At 44.5% G+C, this 17,211-nt stretch overlaps 1 protein-coding gene across 1 annotated transcript; it reads left to right on the forward strand.

Annotated features, from left to right (window-relative positions):
• The first annotated feature begins 8,627 nt into the window (after window positions 1-8,627).
• Window positions 8,628-14,878, forward strand: PHLDA1 (pleckstrin homology like domain family A member 1). Its single transcript, XM_027543321.1, has 2 exons — window positions 8,628-9,853; window positions 10,280-14,878. Exon 1 carries the CDS (start codon window positions 8,643-8,645, stop codon window positions 9,825-9,827), a length of 1,185 nt encoding a protein of 394 aa, XP_027399122.1. The 5' UTR covers window positions 8,628-8,642; the 3' UTR covers window positions 9,828-9,853; window positions 10,280-14,878.
• The last annotated feature ends 2,333 nt before the right edge of the window (window positions 14,879-17,211 follow it).

Genomic DNA, 17,211 nt, shown 5'->3' on the forward strand with positions numbered 1-17,211 from the left:
TCCATGCGGTTGCAAAGATTACCAAATGTACACATAATTAGATCATTCTGGACCATGATAATGTCAAGCTTGATTGGTAAAAGAACCTCAAATTCTAAGTATAACTGACCATAAAGTTCAGTCACCAAGTCCTGTCTGACTCTGTGACGCCGTGAACTGCAGCACTCCAGGCTTCCCTGTCCTGACATTTTTTAGCATAATCTATGTTGTCATTTCAAAAGTCCACTTTAGAAAGCATCCATCTTGTTGAAAACTGTTTGCCACTGCTAAAAAGAGTAAGCAAAAATTCTATGGAAAGAATCGTAATCTAATAACAGGAACAAAAAGTTAGACATCATTTCTCTATTGTTGATGTTCAGTCACACAGTCGTGTCTGACTTCTTGCAACCCCGTGGACTGCAGCACGCCAGGCCTTCCTGCCTTTCACCAACTCCCGGAGCTTACTCAAACTCATGTCCGTTGCGTCGGTGATATCCGACCATCTCATCCTCTGTCATCCCCTTCTCCCGCCTGCAGTCTTTTCCAGCATCAGGGTCTTTGCTAATGAGTGGGTTCTTTGCGTTAGGAGGCCAAAGTATTAGAGTTTCAACTTCAGCATCAGTCCTTCCAATGAATATTTAGGACTAGTTTCCTTTAGGATGGACTGGTTGGATGTCCTTGCAGATGCATATACAACCATACCATAAAGCATGCATTTCTCTTCAAAGGATGGGTGTGATCCATAGTTAGAAGTTCAGAAGGAAGTTTCATTGCTGTACTGTTTGTATTTCAGACAAGGTACGACTTTGCATTATAAATCTTCATCAGCATCTTTAAAAAAAAACCAAATGTGTATTCAGATATTTAAGATAATAGGAATAATATTTTATTTAATACTAATTGAGGATGGTAATTCCCTCTCTGTATGTAGGATAAAAGTTAAAATAATAATGTTGCAGTTGATCTGTGTTGGAGTCTGTCTGATGGCAGCTGTTTTGGCCTTTGCCTGTGTTCTCACCTGTGTGAGTTTCATCCTCTGCTTTGCTGTGTTTGACACATGGCTTCTGTTTTTGCAGTTGCTTTCTTGTCTGAAATCGCTGCTGCCACTCTGACGCATGATGTGCAGGTTTTAGACAGCAGGGAGCGCTAAAGCAGGCAAAATTCACATGCCGTCCTAAGGGATAACTCGGTGCTTCCAGCATGGGGGCGCGGAGTGGGGCAGGGATCTGGTTAATGCTGTAGACCCTGGGTTTCTAAAGCCAAAGTGAAATTTGTTGTAAGAACGAAGGCTGGGATCACAGCCACGCCAGCTGTGCATGCTGAAGAGCTTCAGGTTTAGAAAAGGATTGAGGATATCCTGGAAAACAGGAAGCAAACAGCTGCATTTTGGAAGTAAGTAAACCAGTTCCAGAAAGGTAACTTAGGCATACAGCCTGAGGATGACTTCTGACTGGAGTCTTATCCATTATCCAGGGCTTTTCTTTTAACTTCATCCTAGCAGTGTTTTTCCCAGAACCCCTGCTTGCATAAGAGAGATTGAGACGATGACAATGACTTAAGCAAAAAGGTAAATAGAATCTCATTAGAAACAAGAACTAAATGTTCCAGTTGTCTGACCTGCTAAAGGATGCTGATTGTTAAATCGTTGTAGTCATGACCTGCGTGGTGATTTTGCTGTTGCCTCAAAGATGAGGGTTTGCTTTTCCTGATAGGTTTAGTGGCAGTGTGTAAGCTTGCCATAAAAAGTTCTATCTTTTGGTTAAAAAAAAAAAAGTTTTTTAATATTTCTGAGCCTGGTCATGCACAGAGTTCTCTCTTTTGCTCTTGGTTTTCTGTCAGTTGCCCTGTCATCTTTGAGCCATCCTCCACCTTCCTATCCTTGGTCTTTAAAACACAAGTTCCTCTTCTAAAGTAACCTTGCATTTTATCACATCACCCAAGCAACTTTATCATACCATCTTTTCTCTTTATCCTTAAATTTTTGGAGTTACCTATACTCTCTGTTTGTACCTTTCTTCCTTTACCACCTAAAAAACCTCTCTGCTCATTTACTGATTTACTCATTTTTTGGCAGGTACCAGTAATGATCAGACAAACATCTGTTCTCAGACTGTGTGCTGTGTTGGAAAAGAGGGAGTTCCCCGTGTAATTTAGCCCCTTCAGAGAGGTTTGCAGACTGGCTGTCTATGAACTATTTGAGTTGTAAACAACAGAAGCATTTACCCAGTTTGGGTAGAATTGGACTTAGAACATTAGGTGTTTAAGGCTCTAGTTACTGGAAGGGAGAGGCTAATCTGCCAGCGCAATGCTCAAAGTTTAAAAAGTTCCAGCGCTTCCACTGTCTGCCGCTGGCATACCTGGTGCTTCTCTACTGCTGCTCTGCCAGAATTCAGAGTATCATAATTTTGCCTACTCAAATGTAGGCAATACAGAGCTGAACCTCTGCTCTGTTTCGTTCACCTTCATATTTCCATTTATCACTTAAAAGGTATTATTACCCTAGTAAGTGTCTTTAGTGAAGATTCTCCTGGACTCAGTTGCTGACTGTGTTCGGTAAAATGTCTTTAGCCTGTGTACCCTGTTTTGAATGTTAGTGTATTTCCAGCCAGAACTAACATTTAGTCTGAGTTTGAGCGCTGTCAGATGGCACTTAATCAGCAGTTTCCACCAAGATCACTGTGCTCCTAGGTACAGTGATGAAAGTACTAACCCCAGATTGGAAGTAGTGCAGTACGATTAGGAAGGAATTAACTCAGCCTAAAGAAAGCTAAGAGGTGGCATATACATTGGAAAAATTAGATGTTGCTGAGGATTTAGAAGAGCAAAGACAGAACAAGTAGACAAGTGAGGATAAGTTGAGCGGAAGGAAATGAAAATGCAAGTAGGGCTTTACAGTCCTGCGGAAAGCTTTCCATGCTAGAGCAAGGAGTTAGGAAGTGCTGTTACATGAATAGGGGGTTGAATGTTTCCTCTTCTATGAACAGAAATATTAGCAGTGCAGGATATTAGTGTGGATTCAAATGGTTGGATTCAAGCGGTATTACAAGAGCATGCGTGAGAAATGAGAACCTAAAAATTAGGTTATTGGCAGAAAGGACAGAGACAGCTGGTTGACAGTGCTGTCTGTGAACCGGTTACAATGACTTGAGAATTACTGTTGACTCGTGTAAATCGCTCTAAGCTGTGTTATACAGATTGGTCACTAGGAGGCAGAGTTCATCAATTTACAGCGAAAAAGGAAGGGGACTAGAGGGCCACATCTGTGAAAGCCGGAGAGCTCTGTATATAGTCTTAAGAGTTGTTTATTAAGCTTTTCAACTTGGCATCTTTATACAGTATTTTTACTGAGTAGAGTGTTTTAAAATGAAGAGATGAATGGTTAAGAAATCTAAAATGCAGTCTGAATGTGGGCCTTTATACACTGATGAAGATGACCTGACTTGTATTTTCATGACTTACTTGGCTTTTGCTGTTTCTTAAAAGATATTTGAACTCTATCTGTCTTCGCTAATGACATTTTTCATGAGTTTGTTTATATTTCAAATTAGGAAGTCTGTAGATTAAAAGCTTTACAATCTGGTAATCAAGTACACACTAAAACTAAGTTCTGTTACATGTCTTTAAGCCAGTATTGATTAATGAACTTTCAAGCAAATATCTGACAAGTCAGTCAGCTAAGAAACTGCTTCTAATTCTGTTCCATTACTTTTTTTTTTTTTTTTTAATTATTCTTACTAGCAAGCAATGGGCTTCCCTGGTGGCTCAGATGGTGAGGAATCCATCTGTAATGCGGGAGGCCTGGGTTTGATCTCTGGGTTGGGAAGATCTCCTGGAGAAGGGAATGGCTACCCACTCCAGTATTCTTGCCTGGGTAATTCCATGGACAGAGGAGCCTGGTGGGCTACAGTCCATGGAGTCACAAAGAGTCGGACATGACTAAGCAACTGTAAAAAAGCAAGCAATAGTGTGATATATAAATACCTCTCAATATTAAGTTGCATGTTGCTTGGTAAAAGGTTTGTGGGACTTATTTTAGATAGCATTTGTAGATGATAAAAAAAACCCACAGCATTAGTCACTCCGTTGTGTTCGACTTTCTGTGACCTCATGGACTGTAGCCCACCAGCAGCTCTGTCCATGAAATTCTCCAGGGACTTCTGGTGGTCCAGTGGTTAAGCCTCTGTTTCCACTGCAGCGGGTGTAGGTTCCATCCCTGTTTGGGGAAAGAAGATCCTGCATGCCACACTGTGCAGCCAAAAAATAACAAAAACTATTCACAGAAAAAGTTCAGAGAGGCCTACCATGTATAGTAGTAAATCTGTTTTTTAAACTAATACCAAATACATGTATTAGTATGGCAGGTTTTAGAAGTTCTTTTCATAAAGTTTTCTTACAGTTTGACAACTTTAATAGGATGCATTATGAAAATCTGTCAAGTATTTGAAGACATTGATTTTCTTTTTATGACAGATACGGGCTTTTGTGTCAATTTAAAATTTCTACATGTGTTGAACTTCTGTGTCAAGAAATGTATTAGGTGATCAGGACACATCAGAACAATGATCTTTGCCCTCTTGAGCTAGATTGTCTAGGAATGGTAACACAAGCAGTAGGCATTATAAATTATTCATTATGTTAGGAGGTAATACAGATACATGCTATGAGGAAAATTAAGGGAAATTCATAGTTGCAGTTTTAGAGTGATTATGAAAGTCTTCATTGAAATGACATTTGAGCAAAGATGAAGAAAGTGATTGGGATGACTTAGAGATTATATTATAGATGATAAGACAGCAAAGGTAGAATCAGGGAGGCAAGTTAGGGGGCCATGGTGGTAATTCAGGGGAGAGGTGATCAGGGTGGTAATGAAGCAGAGAGATGAACAGAATATAGATGTAATTTGAAGGCATAACTGATGGGATTTCTTGACTCAGCTTGTGGTTTGAGTACTGGAAAGTGAGTCAAGGGTTCATGCAAGGCAGGCATGCTTCTAAACATTTCCCGTCCTGGGGTATGTGTGCAGTGGAGACACCAATGATTAAATATCTTAAAAGTTCATTGAAAATATGTCCCATGCTACTGTTTAGCCAAATACCCCTTCATAAGTATGCGGAAGGCCAGGTGTGAATTTCAGATCCTTAAAAGTCCTGTGCCAGAGCCTTCCTTACAAGCAACCCGGTCCTCTGCCGGTGTCCCACCTTCCTTCTCCTCCCACCCCTGCCTCTGATTTGTATGGCAGGGGGCCTCATGCACCTTAGCCTGCATGCTCGAAATCTGTCCACTTCCTTACACACCAGTGCACACAGCGGTGACAGAAATTGCTGAGGTCATTTCAGCAGGGTGTTTGGAATCCTGAATACCTGGAGCGCAGTCTGGAGTGAATATGAGTTCCAGATAAATGTGTAATACTGGTTCTTCAAAGCTCAGGGCTTCTTTCAGTTTGTTTTAAGGGCAGCACCGTTCGATGGGTTTTGGTTTGAGCAGCTGTACAGATAAAATCGCCGTGTACCAAGAAGGGATTGTAGGTAGGTAGAACAGGTTAGGGTGAGGAGATAAGCACATATTTGAGGTCTCCATTAGACACCCAGTAGTAGAAGGAAAAAAAAAATTGAATTTACAGTAACAGTGGCCTGGAATATATAAAAACTGAAGGCAATTTTTCACTACAGCTATAATAACCAGCAAAGTCTTCAAAAACCACAAACTTTAAATGATTCCAGACCCTTACTGAACCAATTCTGTCTAGGAATTATGATTAATATATAAGCCTATGGACAATCAAGCCAATTGTATATAAGCCTATGGACTCCATCCTATGCAGCACACTATCTTATTTATTTTTTTAGCAGAAGCTCTAGGAACTCTGCTTTCTGTGACCAATAATCCCTTCAGACGTTTCCCTCTAACAGACTACTCACTAGTAGTCTCACCAGTATGTGTTCCCTTGCCCAGGTTGCTGCCTTTTTTTTTTTTAAACGTTGGAGATAGTTTTTGTTTTATTCTTTAGTAACAATTAGTTGGATATAATTTGGGGAGTCTTGGGCATACAGATGTTATTGAGAATAACACTAGATGGGATCAACATGGGAGTGAGTAGAACCACGTGCTGCACTTTGGGGCAGTCATTGAAAGATTGGGAAGAGGAGGCAGAGGAGTCAGACCATGCGACTAGGGAGGGAGAAAAAGCTAAGTGATGTCCTTGAAGCCAGTGAAGAACTGTATTCTAGAGCAGAAGGTGACCAGCTCTGTCAGATGCTGCTGGTAGACAGCTTGATGCAATTGACTATAATACCAGTTTTGACTTAGCCGTTTCAGACTTGTTTACCAGAGCAGTGGCTTACTTGGCTTTCTAAACTGCAGTAATTTTTAAGTGACATCTGTAGGTTTTCATTATCTACACCTGAAGTTGTGGGGGAGAGAAAGGGGGCAATTATTTCCTGTTACTCATTTTCTGTGAAATAAATTGTCTTTACAAATGGTAATATGGCCATTTTTATGAGTTGGTGGTGACTGGTGAAATTGAAAAGATTTCTGTATTACTGAGATTTCCAATAATCAGTTGCACTGTGTGGTTGGAGAGCTTCCCAAGTGGCATAGTGGTAAAGAGCATGCCTGCCAATGCAGGAGAGACAGGTTCGATCCCCTGGAGGAAATGGCAGCGCACTCCAGAATCCTTGCCTGGAGAATCCCATAGACAGAGGAGCCCGGTCTGTGGGGTTGTGAAGACTGCAGCCACGGCAGCACACTCACAGGTGGTTGGAGAAGGCAAACTGGATGACCGGACTGTTGCCTAAGTTATCAAATAGCCAACTGGAGATTCTGATTGTTAAAGTCTCTAGTTATCTAAGAAGTACTTTTTGAAATTATGCTGTTTGGTTAGACGTTTTTAAGTAATTGAGATAGAATGCATTTGATGCATACGGATAAACTGCAGGTTAGATGACGCCAAAACATTCAGTTTCTCTTAGGAAAATGGCTTGGGTTGCCAGGATATGTCTTTTAGCCAGTCAATTTTGTATTGTATCATTTTTCCATATGAAATGTCTTTTCCCCACTACAACTGCCTCGGAGACTGGAAGCAGTTTTCTAAAGGAGCTGAAGAATGGCATTCTGTTAAAAAGATGAACAGCTGGTCATGTGGAAATTCTCTGGAATGCTCACTTGTCCTGCAAAGGCAGGGGAAAAACAGATATCAGGTGTAGTGTTTGTCATTGTTATACAGAATTGTTTTACTAGAGATCTTTACATGATTTTAATCGCCTTTCTCCTACCAAGACTGCTTATCTATCAACAGTGTGAAGGCCCTGAGAATGCTAAGTGCAGTTCAGTGGGTCTCAGGACTGCTGGAATTTTCTGTGCAAAACATTGTTCCTTTCATCAAGATTCAGGACCCTCCCGTGATTAAAAGTTATCCTTTGTTCTCGATTACCTTGGGATGAACCTCGAATTTCTTAAGCGTGACACAGAAAGAATTTGACTCTTGAGGGGCTCTACAAGCTCATCTGTCACTTCTTCCCCCTTGAATTCTTTGTTCCAGCCAGATGACAGACACTACAGATGAACTCACCTCTCCTTTCTTCCTTCTTGAGCACAAGTAGCAGCCTTTCCTGTTACCCTGGCCAACTCTGACTTGTCCATTCCTCATTTCCTTTGTGTAATTCATATTTTTCAGGGTGGGTACATGGTTGGGATTCTCTAATACATTTTTTGGTTTCGGTTTATGCTCTTTAATCTTTGTTTCCCAGAATTTCTATAGAAATTGCTTAAATGGAGTAGGAGGGAGCTAGGGGCGAGCACAGAATGACCTTCCCCGGGGTTACACATAAATGAGATTAGGAGAGATGACCTGTTGGGCGTTTGCAAAGAGACGGGTCCGCGGAGGCCAACCTGCCCTTTGGAGGTTAAAGTGCGGAATCTCAGAACCGGATGTTACCCCAATTTGCAGTTACTCTTGTGAGATACTGCGGGCTGTACGGAAGGACTTGCGTCACGTAAGAGATGGAGTGCCTGCGCTCCAGGCTCGAAAAAAGGAAGGCGAAATGTCATTTCCAGTGGGTCCCCTTCTATCCACTCCCAAAGGGACAGACGGTTGCTCTAACAATCGCGCCCTCTAAGAAGAGCTGGGTAGTGGCCGTAAGCGAATGTGAGCGTAGAGACACCGTATCCTCTCGCCCTTTTCGCACTAAGATGCCTACGTGGGGTCCGGGGGAGGCATAGTTCGCGGGACTCCGCGGCGAGCGAACCTCAGCCCCAGTTCCTCGCTGGCCCGGGCCTGGACCGGGCTCTGCGAGATTTCGGAGCCCAGCGCGAATCCCCAGGGCTAGTTCCGGAGCGCAGAGGGTCCGCCTGGCGTGCCCTGCAGTCTGGCAACTGCGCCCACTTGGCCAGTCCCATACCCACCCGAGGCTGTTCGCGGAAAGCCCCGCCGGGCGGAGAGGCGCGACGGATGGGGATGGCCTCTCGGCGCCCTCTGTGCGTCGGCATTCTTCGCCCGGCAGTCGGGGCGCCCTCGGCCGCGGCCCCGGGCGCAGGACACGAGTTTCCGGGGCTCGACTCCCGGCCGCCAGCCTGGGGAAGAAGCGCGGAAGCGAGTGGGCGGCGGGAGGCGGAGCGAGGGGCGCGGGGGGCGTGGACGCGGCCGGCTTTGGAAAGGCCCCAAGTGAATGAGGCGCGCGCCGGCGGCAGAGCGCCTCTCAGAGCTGGGCTTTCCCCCGCGGCGCGGGCGCCAGGAGCCGCCTTTTCCGCTGGGTGTCACTCGGGGGTGGGGGGTATGGCCCATTCAAAAGCGCCGCGAGGGGGCCCGGCCAGTGCCCTTCAGTGAGCGCTCGCAAGAGGACGGCAGAGGCCCGGCGGCTCGCAGCTCCGGGACCTTGTGGCGCATCAGGACGCGGCTGCCCTGCTGCCCGGACCCCGAGCCGCCGCCGCCGCCACAGCCGCTCTGCTTTCTGCGCGTTAGCCTCCTCTGCGCGCTCCGGCCCGGAGGCCGCGGGAGCCGTTGGGGCGAGGACGGCGCGCGGCTGCTGCTGCTGCCCCCGACCCGGGCGGCTGGAAGCGGAGAGGCCGAGCCGAGCGGCTGCGCCCCCTATGCCAGGAGGATGTTGGAGAGCAGCGGCTGCAAGGCGCTGAAGGAGGGGGTGTTGGAGAAGCGCAGCGACGGGCTGCTTCAGCTCTGGAAGAAAAAGTGCTGCATCCTCACCGAGGAGGGGCTGCTGCTCATCCCGCCCAAACAGCTGCAACATCACCAGCAGCAGCAGCAGCAGCAGCAACAGCAGCCCGGGCAGGGGTCGGTCGAGCCGTCCCAACCCGGAGGCCCCGCCGTGGCCAGCCTCGAGCCGCCAGTCAAGCTCAAGGAATTGCACTTTTCCAACATGAAGACCGTGGATTGCGTGGAGCGCAAGGGCAAGTACATGTACTTCACGGTGGTGATGGCTGAGGGCAAGGAGATCGACTTTCGGTGCCCGCAGGACCAGGGCTGGAACGCCGAGATCACGTTGCAGATGGTGCAGTACAAGAATCGCCAGGCCATTCTGGCGGTCAAGTCCACGCGGCAGAAGCAACAGCACTTGGTCCAGCAACAGCCTCCGCAGCCGCAGCCGCTTCAGCCCCAAAGCCAAGCCCAGCCGCAGCCTCAGTCCCAAGCCCAGCCGCAGCCCCAACCCAAACCCCAGCCCCAGCCCAAACCCCAGCCTCAGCCGAAGCCGCAGCCGCAGTCGCTTCATCCGTACCCGCATTCGCACCCGCACCCGCACCCGCATCCGCACGCGCACCCACTACCGCACCCGCACCCACCGCCGCTCTCGCAGGCGCACGGCCACCGGCTCCTCCGCAGCACCTCCAACTCGGCCTGAAGAGGGCAGCACCCGGCCCGAACGCGGTAAGGTCGGCGCGGGTCCGGGGAGCGGGTCTGGGGGTGTCAGAGCCGGAAGCCTGCTCACGGGTTCGGCTCTTGGGTGGGCAAGGGAGCAATGAACCTAGGTTTCTGGGAGGTGGAGAGAAGGGCACAGACTGCAGGCAGCAGAGGCCAGGCGGGGAGGGCAGGCTGAGGGATGCGCGCTGGGCGGGAAGGTGCCCGCAGCCGCCCGCCCCGCCGACCCGCCCGTGTCCAGGACGCGCGCCCCCGGCCCCGGCCGCGCCGCCGGCCGCCTCCGGGCGCCCTTGGCGCCGCTGGACTATCCCTGGGCACTCGAGGGAGCGACCCCCGTGTTTGTCTGAGCTCCTTTGTCCGCGGGCCAGGCGCCAAGAGAACTGGGTCTGGTAGGAGTCCGAGCTTCTCACTTCCGTCCGTGTCATTTCTTTCCAGGTTTTGGGGACTTGAGGAAGCGGGACGAGCACCTTTCTATTGTCTTCACTTGGATCGAGAACAAGTCTCCCCGCCCCACACCAAATCAAGTAGTTTGAACAGAACCCGACTGATAACTCGTGATTCCACTTATTTTCTGCATACTCTTCTTCACAATGCAGGAAAGATTTTGAGTCCAGAAGGCTTTATTTATGAACCTTTGAGAGGATCTTCCAGTATGGTGGACCTTCTAGGAGGGATGATGTACTGTAATTTTATTTTAATGTATTTTGACTTATTATTTATTAGTGTGTTTTTTTCTAATGCTTGTTCTGAGACATTTCTGAATGTAGGTCATTTTCCAGAAAAGATACTTTATTTTCGAAAAGCTATCCTTAGTAAGTTGTAGTCTTGGAAAAGAAGAAAGAAAAAAGGGGGTACAGAGGCACACAAGAATTTATTCATTATTCCTAGGGCATTTTCAGAAGGTCTGACACTTCATTGTTATTCCAGGTGGTTGAAATTAAACTCTGTGATATTATGTGGGGTTTTCGTTCTGTTTTTTTTGTTTTTTAATTAGTTTTTTTCTCCTTAGACATGTATTTTGTGTAGAACTTTTAAAGAAGTTAAATGTTCAGAATGGTGTAATTATAAAAATCTAATTGCTTTTCTACAAGGAAATCAGTAGTAATGATATCTAATTCAAAATATTTAATACATAACCCAGTTGATGGCAAGATGACCGTATCCTGAATATACAGGAGGACTTGGTCTGCTGTAGGAAAAGCCTTGCTTAGATTATCTTTGTGTGGAGGGTTTAATAATGAGTTTTCTATGATTTCAGAGTATGAGTGCATTAGATGTTTCATTTCAAAAAACGTAGTGAGGGAAAAGAATTATTCCAGTTGTTTGAGAGAACATTTGTGCTCTTATCCACAGTAGAAATTATCCTTCTTCATGAGCTTGGCACACTTGATGTGAACTGCATTTCCTGTCCTTTTTTTTACTTTGTTCTAGAAGCATATTCTAGAATCTCATAGTTTAAAATACAATTTGTGAATGCTTCAAAGGACTGGGAGTCATAGCTTTTTGTTTTTGTTCTGAGAATGTTGACCAGGGACCCGACTGTTTTGCTCTTTGTTGCTCTGTGAGAAATCCAAGGGTTATATGTTTCGTTGTTAGGTTAACTAAACTCAGAAATTGAAAAAGGAAGGACTGGATAAACACTGGATTTGCAGTAAGAAAACAACCCAGTCTTGTTCTAGCAGCAACTTTCAGGAGTCCGGGGGGTTGGTATGGTTGGGGGAAGAGGATGTGCTTTTAAAGGTAGAACAAACCCTCTTCTGTGTGAAATGAAAAGGATGGTCCAAATCTACACGTGCAGATGCTACTTCAGTTTAAAAAAGAGCCATAGATGCTACCAAGTCCTCTTGGGGCTGAAAGTCACTTCCTGTCTTGCATGGGTTTCCCAACAGCTCTGTTTTCCATTTTCATTTCACAAAGTCTTGATCACTATTTTTCCAGCTTCTAAATTGGAATGGTCAACCTTAGGCCGCTGCTAAGTTCTGTAGTCGGAAATGAAAATAGACTTTGATGCTAGACGCACCTTTATTCTCCCTCCATCTAAAAAGGAGTTTGAAGGTCAAATTGCTTCTCAGTGCAGTATTTAAATGATGAAAATTTGAGATCCAAAGAAGTGGTGAAAAATAAAATTCAATCAAGGGGCAAGCAGAACTTACGTGGGCTCCCACTTAAAGGCGAAGTTGCAGTTGCGGGGGGAAAGAAAAACAAAAAATATATATATATGATAGGCAGTTCAGAGAGCAGATCTCAAAGAGTTCTTAAGTCAAGTTTGGTTTGATTTCTTTGAAACTACTGATATGTTTTTTAATAATACCCCATTGTACTCTCATTTTAATAAATGCAGATCATATGACCCCATTAAACCACAGCTTTTTTCTCAGATGAAAGGATTTTTTTTCAAATTCTTGTGCTATAAAAAAATTTAAATCTGTAGCAAATACTTATAAAATTAAGATTCAAGTAGGCTTTTAAAAGCACTTGGATGTTGTTAGCTTACAAAAATATGCCCAGGCTTCCTCCTAGCTGCTAGAATTTTTTCTTTCTCACAATGGCTCTGGCTCATAATGCGGCCATCAGAATCATGGTTCCTGGTTTTATCTTTCCATAGCCCTTAGTCCTTGTTCTGCTATGATTGAGTTGACTCTCCTAGTGACTCTCTAGTCTGAACCCTTCTTAGTAACTGTGAAAACTGAAGTTAGAAGGGAGAGTAATAGGGTGGTTTTTATTATGTAACTAACACTTATTACGGGTTAATTATTCCAGAACAACAAACAAAAAAACAAGTGTACTTAACAACACACAACAACACAAAATAGCAGGTGCAAATTATTGAATGTGTCGGTGGCTTTGTGTTACCTGTAAGAAAACAATACAGACCACCCAGGGTATTCTGGACACCCTAGGATCTTCCCAGGTGGCGCAGTGGTAAAGAGTCCGCCTGCCAATGCAGGAGACGCAAGAATCACTGGGTCTGGAAGATCCCCTGGAGGAGGGCATGGCAATCCACTCCAGCACTTTTGCCTGGAGAATCCACGGACAGAGGAGCCAGGTGGGCTACAGTCCGTGGGGTCGCAAAGAGTTGGACACGACTGAGCACACACACCTGAAAGGTTTTCTGAGGCCTGGCAAATCACCTTCATGGAGGCAGATAAAGATACTTCTTTCGACCCAAGAAACGGAAGGAAAGGATAGGTCCAATAGAAAACCTACCTCTTAGATAAACGTAAAATGTAAGAAGTTGGGAAATTAAAAGGGATGTTCCTTTGGGAAACAACTTTTTGTCTTTGAACTTGTGTTGGCACGAAGCCTCTTACTGAGTGAGCTCAATAATATTTGTTGGGATGAATGAATGAAAGAAGGGAAAGATGTCTAACTTCCCAGCACCCAGGAGATGGCTTCTCTGGCCTCACACAGTACTTCCTTTACTTGCTGTCGTGCCATTCCCTGAGGACAACTAATGCCGGGACAGGCCATGCACCATGGTGAAATTCCTTGGACATACTTTCTTAGTGGAGACCCACACAGATCTGCGTGTGCCCGGAGTACTGAGGTCAGAGAGAAAATGGATATAAAGGGCCCTTTCAGAACGAGCATTTCCCTCATGGAGGAAGGGAGGGTTCTCTCATCGTGTTAGAAATCAAACCAACTTCATAATTTGGTTTCATATGTTTTTTTCATAGAAGCGAAAGTAAAAAGCAAGTTGCTGAGTTGTGTCTGACTCTGCGACGCCATGGACTGTAGCCCACCAGGCTCCTCTGTCCTTGGAATTCTCCAGCCAAGGATATTGGAGTGAGTTGCCATTTCCTTCTCCAAAACAAAAGCAAAATGAAGCCCAACTTGTTGCTGAGAAGAGTTCCTCTTGGGACTTCCGTGGTGGCTCAGTGGTTGAGACTGCGCTTCCAATGCAAGCGGCGGAGGTTCAATCCCTGGTCAGGGAACTAACATCCCACACGCCCTGATATGTGGCCAAAAAAGTATTAAAAAAAGAGTTCCTTTTAACACCTAAACACTGTCAGGAAGTCTGGCTTAAGTTGAGAGGCCTATTTTAACTCTCTTTTGCCAAACACTATTAAAAATTTCTCATTTAAAGCTGACAGTCTATGAGTGTATGAGTTCAAACACATCACTTATTTTCTGTCCCCTGGGAAAGTGAATTGCTTTTAATTTAGCTCCAAGTGTTTACACCGCTATGTTCATTGGCCGGTTTACAAGAGAGATCTAAGACCTGAATGAAACTGTAGCAATCTTGTAGAAAATAGAGCTTCATAGGTTGAGGATGGGCCTGAGAGCCTCTTTTCCTTTTTTTAAACAAATGTCAAATTAATTAGTTTTGCTTTACCAACAAAATGCCTCAGTAGAATAAAATTCAAATTTGGAAATTACAGAGCTCAATATTGAATCCATTGATGATTTTTAAAGAGAAATACACTATTTACCTAAAGCCACTTAAGATGTATTCATTGTAGAATTGCATTGGTTGGGTTTTATTTTTCTAAATTCTTGACAATTTAAAGGGTGAATTTTGATCTGCAGTGCTGAACGGCTAATCTGGATTTACTTAAGATTGGATGACAAAGTGATGTGACTTTGTTGGCAGGATATCTGCCAAATAGAGTATAGCGTCCAACAGGGTTTTTTGGAAAGGGCATTATTCTCTGATGTGGGAGGCAAGTGGACTCTGGACCATTAGAAGCAGCTACATAAAAACTCCTGTTTTGAAGCTGGCCTCCCAGTGACCAGCTGGATGGGTGGTGAGAAGCAGATTTTTAACAATGGGTTGTCCTTCCGCATCATTGTATTTATTTTGAGAAGAAAGATAATTGTCTGTTACATTCCCCTATCAGTTTTCTGGTTAAAGTTTCAGAGTATGCAAGTATCACCATGAACCAAATGCTTTACAAGCTATCACATTTGTGAACTTAATGAAATGGTCATAATTTGTGTAAATATGTCTTTTAAGTGATGTTGGAGAGTTGTGATTCATAGTTCATATTTTCAAAATGCATTCCATTTCAAATAAAGTATCTATAGAGGTGATTGACCTGTGGACTTTTTGAAGGCCTTGTTCACCTGTCCCATACACTGCGTGTCCTTGTGGGAAGAAGAATGTTCTAAAGGGCTTGGCCACTGTAAAGGACATGATGATTTGGGGAAGAAAAATACCTTTTTTAAAAATATTGTTAACTGTGCCAGATCTTAGTTGCAGCATGTGGGATCTAGTTCCCTGCTCAGGGTTCGAACACCAGGCCCCTTGCTTTGGGAATGTGGAGGCTTAGCCACTGGCCCACCAGGGAAGTCCCTGCAAAAGACCATGTTTTGAGGTTGGCCGGGCATTTTGAATATAGGATATAGAAATTCACTTGGATTATTTGGTGAGATAATTTTTGCCTTTTGAGTGCTAATGGATATGAGTTGCAATTTTTCTATAGTGCCTGGAGGATAAGTAATGGTCCTTAGTGAGTTAGTTTGGAGGAGATTCCTTCTGGAGTCCCAGAGAAATTTGAGTCCTCCTGGGTCCCTTGCCAAGGTGAAGCTTTGACTCTAAGAGAATCGCCTCTCAAAGTGTTATCTATAAAACTTGCTGTTTTGTGTTGAGACCAGAAAAGAGACTCAATTCTTTAAAAGAAAATAGTGTAACTTGGCCCACAGTCTCCTTTGGCATCCAAAAGTCTTTAAATCTTAAAAGACTTTAAAATATGAAATTTGAAGGCATTCTTTTTATCTCTTAGAATAGTCTTACACTGAGAGCTTTATTACTCCACTGTTCTTGTTTGGTTTTGTTTTTTCTTTGGTTCTGCTCAGTTGTGCAGAGGTTTTCTTGTCCTTTGGACAGTCTGAGGGCTTCCACCAGTGCTCAGTAGATGATCTGTGTTAATCGTTCTACTTGTGGGTGTACTTTTGATGTACATGTGGGTGGAGGTGAGTGCCACGCCCTACTTCTCCACCATCTTGATTCCTCCTCTGTTTGGTCTTGTTTTTAAAGAAAAAAATCTGAGAAGACAAATTACTGCCATTGTGAGGGAACATCAGGGGTACGATGTAAAATAAATGGATGAATGGTGGTAAAGCAGGGTTGGTAAGAGCCATGATTTGTGAGTACACGGGTTCAAGTCCCAGTTCTACCACTTCTAGGTCATGTAGATCTTGAGTTACTTAAACTCTTGGAAACTCAATTTCCTTTTCTGTAAAATGGAGTTAATAAAGGTCCCCACCCTCTGGTTATTGAGAAGATGTATTATAATAAGTTAGTACACATAATAGTGCTTACAACAGTACCTGGCATAGCTACGAAAGGAAGCTCCCTGTGTTTCAAGACAGATAAGCAAGTTTGGGGATCATTTATAACGACATGAATATATAATACATGGTGTTTTAAAGCTATGAATTATATTTTCTGAGACCTCAGCACATCTTTTAAATGGTAAGAACAGTTTAATGGCAATATCCATGTTTTCAACACAAAAAAGAAGAAAAAAAGCCATTATTTAGAGTACTATTATTGTCATTTGCTTATCACTTTCCAGTCTTGGTTTACATGCTTATGTTTGTCAAGTGAGTTACAATGAAACAATCAAAATACTCATATATGTGTCTGGAGAGGATGCTGCAGTGCGCCACTCAGATTCCCACCTGAGGACAGAGAGTACTTGGTTCCCAGATACGGGCCTGTCAGTGGCTCTCCCTCTGCCCAGTCCTGTTCTCAGGTGAGGTTCCCGAGAACATCCCCCTGCTCCAGACCTGTAGACAAACACCAGAGTCTCAGAACCTGTTTCCCAAGGTAATCTTGTTTATGACTCTGTGTGTGTATGCGCGTGTGTGTGTTTATGCGCGCGCGCGCGTGTGTGTATGCGTGTGTGTGTGCGCGTGTGTGTGTATGCGTGCGTGTGTGTGCATGTGTGTGTGCGTGAATATACATACATTTCTACCACCAAGTTTCTGTAGAAAGACTGGTGGTGTTGGAAGTGGGTCTGTAGCATAACGATTCACCTTATACTTTGGAATAGTTGCTCACAGCCTGCAGAGAATTTTCTCCCCCAGGAGGCATTTGACAGTGGAGAGGTTACTGGCTTTCACAACTGGTGGTAGAGGTCAGATGTGCTACTGAATATCCTACAATGCACAGGACAGTCCTCCACAGCAAAAAATTACCCAGCCCCAAATGTCAGTAGTGCCAAGGTTGAGAAACCCTGCTTTAAGTCGTAAAGTCTTGATCTTATTAGCTGAAGTCCCTTGGGCAAGTGATTTAATTTATTTTAACCTCAGTTTTCATGTGTAAAATGCAGACAATGATTGTACCTGCCTCATGGGCTTCCCTGATAGCTCAGCTGGTAAAGAATCCACCTGCAAGGCAGGAGACCTGGGTTCAATCC

The sequence above is a fragment of the Bos indicus x Bos taurus genome, chromosome 5 (assembly GCF_003369695.1).
Source record: "Bos indicus x Bos taurus breed Angus x Brahman F1 hybrid chromosome 5, Bos_hybrid_MaternalHap_v2.0, whole genome shotgun sequence".
Classification (NCBI taxonomy): Eukaryota; Metazoa; Chordata; class Mammalia; order Artiodactyla; family Bovidae; genus Bos; species Bos indicus x Bos taurus.

What these genes read in the sequence shown, in the direction of transcription:
- PHLDA1 (XM_027543321.1), top strand. Translation starts at nt 8,643, where the DNA reads ATGAGGCGCGCGCCGGCGGCAGAGCGCCTCTCAGAGCTGGGCTTTCCC.